We start from the raw sequence: 7,554 nt of genomic DNA, 5'->3' as shown, positions 1-7,554 counted from the left end.
TATATTTGGATTCAAAGAGGAATGTGAGAACTGAAATAATACCCATTATTAAGTAGATTTCAGTGGAAATATGGAATGAAAATGATGCACTTTCAGATCCAAAAGAAAAGAAAAGACACACAGAAATGGAATCAGGGCCTCAGAGGGAAATGTCTGTTGGTTGTCTCTGCTGGGAGACTGGAGCTGACTGAACAAACAATACGCATTAAACACACATACTGAGACACATACCATACACACTGTAAGCCACAATATCTGTTATCATCATCAGGATCAGCAGCATCATTAGGCCACCAGGGTCAGGCAGACTGGCCATGGCCTAATTTGGACATGGGCCAGTCACAGAGTCAATGGAGCACACACACATAGCCATTGTACACACACATGCACACAGAAATGAATACACGCTCCCAAACCGGAATATACAGAAAAGAACACACACAAGATCGACGTCTGCTCCAGTGACCCAGTCACAGGGATGAGGAAGACATTATTGTGCCTGGTCTCCTGAACGAGCCCTGATACAGTCTGTCAGAGCCAACAGGCTTATCAGGCCTTGGAGAAGCAGACAATTACTGGGCTATACAACAAATTAAGGTGAGGTAAGTGAAACAATAACATATTAAGATCATTGCAAGTAAACCCTTCAAAAATAGCTGACCTAGCTGGCCTATACCTGTTAGTTTATTTTCAGAATCTTGGTGATTTGTCTGTAAGACCTATTAGGCTATTGTCTCCATTGCTGTATGATTGTAGGGCTACTGCAACCAGTCTAAAATAAACTATAGCCAAGTTCCTTTAAAACATGTGACATTTTTTGCAGAAACGAAACTCTTTAGTAAGTGGGAAGCGAAACCCATAGCCACATGTTGATTGGGGCCGCTCTCACTCAGGATCTTACCTCTCTTAAACGCCTCACACTGCCAAAGCGTCTGACTCGAGAAGATGGATATGATTTCCGTGCTGTTCAACGCTCTCGCACTGCTGTCGGTGTTGGGACGAACTGGGGCAAGAACATCATCGCCCAATACAACCCCTTCAGGTACCGTTTTTCAAATACACAAATACAGACACAGGTTGTATTGTAGCGATCCTCTATATGAGGCACGTTACAATTCCCACCAAGTGGGTCAATGCTATTGGCACGATGTGTAGGGTGTTTTCCTTTCATGTCAGCGACCGGGGTTCGCTTCGTTGCCCCACCGTTCGTTACACTGCATTTGGTCTGAGTTCTTTGAAGTGTACAGCAACAAATCACTTTTTACAGATAATATTTGATTGATTGATTGATTGCTGATGGAGGGATTCATTAGTGATTGATTCTCTGCCCCCAGGCCCAGGCCCCTCCACCTCAGACCTGCGTGGTCAGATGTTTACAGTGTCATATTCGTATAGCATAGGTTTCACCATGTACACAGACGCAATCTTTCCCTCTCCTTCCCCCACCATCTACCCTTCTCCTTCCACCTCTACTTACTCCTCCCCTTCCTCCTCCTCTGCCTACTCTCCCTACCCCTCTCCTTCCTCCTCCTCTCCCTCCCCCACCACCTCTCCTTCCTCCTCCCCTTCCTCCTCCTCTGCCTACTCCTCTCCCTACCCTTCTCCTTCCACTTCTCTTTCCTCCTCCTCTGTCTATTCCTCTTCCTACCCATCTCCTCCTTCCACCTCTCCTTCCTCCTCCTCTGCCTATTCCTCTCCCTACCCCTCTCCTTCCACCTCTCCTTACTCTTCCTCTCCCTCCCCAAGCACCTCCCCCTCTCCCTCCTCCACCACCTACCCCTCTCCTTCTCCCTCCTCCTCTCCCTCGCCCTCCACCACCACCTACCCCTCTCCTTCTCCTTCTCCCTCCTCTCCCTACTCTTCTCCTTCCACCTCTCCTTCTCCTTCCACCTCTCATTCTCCCTCCACCTCTCGTTCTCCCTCCTCTCCCTACTCTTCTCCTTCCACCTTTCCTTCTCCCTCCTCTTCTCCCTCCTCCACCCCTTACCCCTCTCATTCTTCTTCTCCCTCCTCTCCATACACCTCATATCCCTACACCACCCCCTCTCCCTCTCTCTCTGCTCTGACTGTGTGTCTGCGTTACATGGCCGAGGAGGGAAAAGACTTGACTCTCTTCAGCCTCACTCAGGGGAACTACTGGAACCTGTTACTGGAAAGGAACAGTGGGATGGACTACCTCTCCATCCATTCCTCCTCTCAGTCCTTCCGCTCCTATAGGCTGCTGTGGTCCATCACAGAGCCACGCCCATGGACCAGCCTGTGCGTTACCTGGGAGAAAAACACGGGTGTAGCCCAGGTGTGGAGGGGCAGGACTGTCAGTATCAGGAAGAGAGTGTTTGGCCAGGTAAGAGGAAATAAAGTGGTGAAGATGAGGGAGAGGGGAGGGGAAACAGGTTGAGGGGGTGGGGGAATACAGTGCCTTGCGAAAGTATTCGGCCCCCTTGAACTTTGCGACCTTTTGCCACATTTCAGGCTTCAAACAAAGATATAAAACTGTATTTTTTTGTGAAGAATCAACAACAAGTGGGACACAATCATAAAGTGGAACGACATTTATTGGATATTTCAAACTTTTTTAACAAATCAAAAACTGAAAAATTGGGCGTGCAAAATTATTCAGCCCCTTTACTTTCAGTGCAGCAAACTCTCTCCAGAAGTTCAGTGAGGATCTCTGAATGATCCAATGTTGACCTAAATACCTAAATGACTAATGATGATAAATATAATCCACCTGTGTGTAATCAAGTCTCCGTATAAATGTGATAGTCTCAGAGGTCCGTCAAAAGCGCAGAGAGCATCATGAAGAACAAGGAACACACCAGGCAGGTCCGAGATACTGTTGTGAAGAAGTTTAAAGCCGAATTTGGATACAAAAAGATTTCCCAAGCTTTAAACATCCCAAGGAGCACTGTGCAAGCGATAATATTGAAATGGAAGGAGTATCAGACCACTGCAAATCTACCAAGACCTGGCCGTCCCTCTAAACTTTCAGCTCATACAAGGAGAAGACTGATCAGAGATGCAGTCAAGAGGCCCATGATCACTCTGGATGAACTGCAGAGATCTACAGCTGAGGTGGGAGACTCTGTCCACAGGACAACAATCAGTCGTATGTTGCACAAATCTGGCCTTTATGGAAGAGTGGCAAGAAGAAAGCCATTTCTTAAAGATATCCATAAAAAGTGTCGTTTAAAGTTTGCCACAAGCCACCTGGGAGACACACCAAACATGTGGAAGAAGGTGCTCTGGTCAGATGAAACCAAAATTGAACTTTTTGGCAACAATGCAAAGCGTTATGTTTGGCGTAAAAGCAACACAGCTCATCACCCTGAACACACCATCCCCACTGTCAAACATGGTGGTGGCAGCATCATGGTTTGGGTCTGCTTTTCTTCAGCAGGGACAGGGAATATGGTTAAAATTGATGGGAAGATGGATGGAGCCAAATACAGGACCATTCTGGAAGAAAACCTGATGTAGTTTGCAAAAGACCTGAGACTGGGACGGAGATTTGTCTTCCATCAAGACAATGATCCAAAACATAAAGCAAAATCTACAATGGAATGGTTCAAAAATAAACATATCCAGGTGTTAGAATGGCCAAGTCAAAGTTCAGACCTGAATCCAATCGAGAATCTGTGGAAAGAACTGAAAACTGCTGTTCACAAATGCTCGCCATCCAACCTCACTGAGCTCGAGCTGTTTTGCAAGGAGGAATGGGAAAACATTTCAGTCTCTCGATGTGCAAAACTGATAGAGACATACCCCAAGCGACTTACAGCTGTAATCGCAGCAAAAGGTGGCGCTACAAAGTATTAACTTAAGGGGGCTGAATAATTTTGCACGCCCAATTTTTCAGTTTTTGATTTGTTAAAAAAGTTTGAAATATCCAATAAATGTCGTTCCACTTCATGATTGTGTCCCACTTGTTGTTGATTCTTCACAAAAAAATACAGTTTTATATCTTTATGTTTGAAGCCTGAAATGTGGCAAAAGGTCGCAAAGTTCAAGGGGGCCGAATACTTTCGCAAGGCACTGTAGGTGAGAGAGAGGGTGATATACAGTGAGCTCCAAAAGCATTGGGACAGTGACACATGTTGTTGTTGTTTTGGCTCTGTACTCCAGCACTTGGGATTTGATACGATACAAAACGGCAAATGCATTACAAGCTTGATGTAGTCATTGGGTACTATGAATATGGGACCAAATACTGACATTTTTAGTACTTTATTACACATACGCTTAAGTAAATTTGTCCCAATACTTTTGGTCCCCTAAAATGGGGGAACTACGTATAAAAAGTTCTGTAATTTCTAAACATTTCACCCGATATGGATAAAAATACTCTCAACTTAATGCTAACAGCCTACACTCTCATAGTCATGTATCATTTCAAATCCCAAGTGCTGGAGTACAGAACCAAAACAAAAAAAAAAATTGGTTACTGTCCCAATACTTTTGGAGCTCACTGTAAGTGCACCGCCGCTGACCCCGAGCCTCTCAACATCTGTCTTGAGGTATTTTCGATATCTCTCAAAAAATATACTGAATGAAGCAATTCAGCATAATGAAGTAATGAAGTAATTCAGCATAATGTATATGAGTGTGTGCCTTTATTATATAGTGTGCCTTCAGAAAGTATTCAAACCCATTTACTTTTCCACATTTTGTTGTGTTACAGCCTGAACTAAAAATGTATTAAATTGAGATTTGTTTGGTGACTGGCCTACACACAATACCCCATAATGTCAAAGTGGAGTTATGTAAATAAATATATATATATATATATATATATATATATGCAAATTATTAAAAATGAAAAGCTGAAATGATTTGGGGTCAATACGTATTCAACCGCTTAGTTAAGGCAAGCCAAGTTCAGGAGTAAAAATGTGCTTAACAAGTCACATAATATGTATCATGGACTCACTCTGTGTGTAATAATAGTGTTGGAAACGGAATGGAGCTAAGCGCAGGCAAAATCCTAGAGGAAAACCTGGTTCAATCTGCTTTCCATCAGACACTGGGAGATGAATTCACCTTTCAGCAGCACAATAACCTAAAACATCTACAATCAATCAATCAAATTTATTTATAAAGCCCTTCTTACATCAGCTGATGCCACAAAGTGCTGTACAGAAACCCAGCCTAAAACCCCAAACAGCAAACAATGCAGGTGTAGAAAAACGGTGGCTAGGAAAAACTCCCTAGAAAGGCCAAAACCTAGGAAGAAACCTAGAGAGGAACAAGGCTATGAGGGGTGGCCAGTCCTCTTCTGGCTGTGCCGGGTGGAAATTATAATGATGTTCATAGATGACCAGCAGGGTAAAAAAATAATCACAGTGGTTGTAGAGGGTGCAACAGCACCTCAGGAGTAAATGTCAGTTGGCTTTTCATAGCCGATCATTGAAAGTATCTCTATCACTCCTGCTGTCTCTAGAGAGTTGAAAACAGCAGGTCTGGGACAGGTAGCACGTCCGGTGAACAGGTCAGGGTTCCATAGCCGCAGGCAGAGCAGTTGAAACTGGAGCAGCAGCACGACTAGGTGGACCGTGGACAGCAAGGAGACATCATGCCAGGTAGTCCTGAGGCATGGTCCTAGGGCTCAGGCCCATGGCCAGATGACCACTGCTCAAGCAGCCGTTTCAGTTTCTCTCCCGTATATTGCGCAGCAACAGTTGGTTTCCTGAGGAACTATATACACTGAAACAAACGTTTGTAGCCAAACTTGTACAAGCAGGCTCTTTGTGTAGCATTCTCTGAAGGTCTACCCTGGAGTTACTTACCAAGAAGACAGTGTATTTTTCTGAGTGGCCGAATTACAGTTTTTACTTAAATCTTCTTCCAAATCTATGGCAAGACCTGAAAATGGTTGTCGAGCAATGATCAACAACCAATTTGACAGAGATAGAAGCATTTTGAAAAGTAAAATGGGCAAATGTTGCACAATCCAGGTGTGGAAAGCACTTATGGACTTGCCAAAGAGACTCGCAGCTGTAATCACTGCCAAAGGTGCTTCTACAAAGTATTAATTCAGGGGTATGAATACTTATGCAAATTAGATATTTATGTATTTCTTTTTCTATACATTTGGAAACATTTGTAATAACTTGTTTTCTTTTCACTTTGTCATTATGGGGTATTGTGTGTAGGTGGGGGAGACAAATATATATTTAATTCATGTTTTATTCAGGCTGTAACATAACAAAATGTGGAATAAGTCAAGGGGTATAAAGTCACTGTATTATCATGTTTTCTAATTAAATGGTGTGTGTGTGTGTGTGTGTGTGTGTGTGTGTGTGTGTGTGTGTGTGTGTGTGTGTGTGTGTGTGTAGGTGACCAATGGGCCTCCTGTCTTGAAAGTGTATAAGTTTGAGGGGCAGGTAACTGACGTGGAAGTGTGGGACAGCGTCCTCTCCCCAAGCTGGATAATGTCCTACATGTCTGGGTGGCAGTCCTACTGGTCCTACGCCCCTGGTAATGTGCTGACCTGGTCCAAGGCCATCTACTCTACCAATGGTGAGGTTCTCCTAGAGAGAAACACCTACAACTCTGACCATCAGCCTATCAGAGGCCAGCACCCAAGACCAATGAGAAAGAAGAAAATGAGGAAATGTGAATGGAAGAAGAGAGCGAGGGCAGAGCAGATAGCGAGAACACGGCCGTAGGGGAGAGTAGTGATTGCCACTAACCCTTACTAAGATGTACAGTATGTTCCATCTTCATGTATGACCCAGCAATGCTCCTTACTTGTGAATCACACTGGATGAATGTCTGCTCAAATTATGATTCTGTGATTTCCCATGTTTGCCCTGATGGTCCCCAGGGTCAAATTAAGTGCTACTCTGGCTGATGTTCAGGTCGTTTGCCCCTTGCGTCTTCCATGTCTGTCAGCTAAGTATCTCCGCTAGCCAAGTGTGGACGTGAGCTCACCTAGCTAGCTATGATAGTGCTAACCGTTAGAGCTGTGGCACCACCTCCTCCCTGACGGAAAACACATCACACTTTATGCTCAGCACATAACCTGCCGGGGAAATCTGACCCAGCAGGCAAAATGAAAACCAATGAAATCAGCAGTTCTCAGGCAGGCTAGAAGCACAATATTGTTACTGTTGCATCACATTGGATGACCACAAGTAACTTAAGTTACATACTGCAGCTTTAAATTATTGTTAAAGGATTTAGTGTATTGTTAAATCATTTTAATGATTGCTAGATGATTTAAAAGATTGTTAAAATGAAGCACGTGGCAAATTAAAAGTCATTGGTGAGAAACGTGTGTGTTATATTTATTGCAATAGGCTTAACCTCGGTCTGTGAAACTGATATAATAGAAATTAAAATGATTTATATCTTTAAGGTAATGGTAAGATCATGACTAAATGATTTTTATGATTATGATTATATGTTTAAGGTAATGTTAAGATAATGACTAAAATTATTCCACCCTGTCACTGTATAATGTATGACATTTATTAGAATCATAAAACTATAATCTGATAATGTGTGTAGCTTTAGTCAGAATTAGAACAAGGACCTTTTGTTCCTTCTTAG

General features: G+C 43.4%; 1 protein-coding gene across 1 annotated transcript; it reads left to right on the top strand.

Moving 5' to 3' along the window:
- The first annotated feature begins 490 nt into the window (after positions 1–490).
- On the top strand, positions 491–7,275 carry LOC118945324 (uncharacterized serine-rich protein C215.13-like). Its single transcript, XM_036968069.1, has 4 exons — positions 491–597; positions 824–1,042; positions 1,335–2,344; positions 6,336–7,275. Exons 2-4 carry the CDS (start codon positions 946–948, stop codon positions 6,666–6,668), a joined length of 1,440 nt encoding a protein of 479 aa, XP_036823964.1. The 5' UTR covers positions 491–597; positions 824–945; the 3' UTR covers positions 6,669–7,275.
- Positions 7,276–7,554: the final 279 nt, after the last annotated feature.

The sequence above is a fragment of the Oncorhynchus mykiss genome, chromosome Y (genome assembly GCF_013265735.2).
Source record: "Oncorhynchus mykiss isolate Arlee chromosome Y, USDA_OmykA_1.1, whole genome shotgun sequence".
NCBI lineage: Eukaryota > Metazoa > Chordata > Actinopteri > Salmoniformes > Salmonidae > Oncorhynchus > Oncorhynchus mykiss.
Note: the sequence above shows the minus strand (reverse complement) of the source record. Positions and strands in the feature narration are given on the sequence as shown.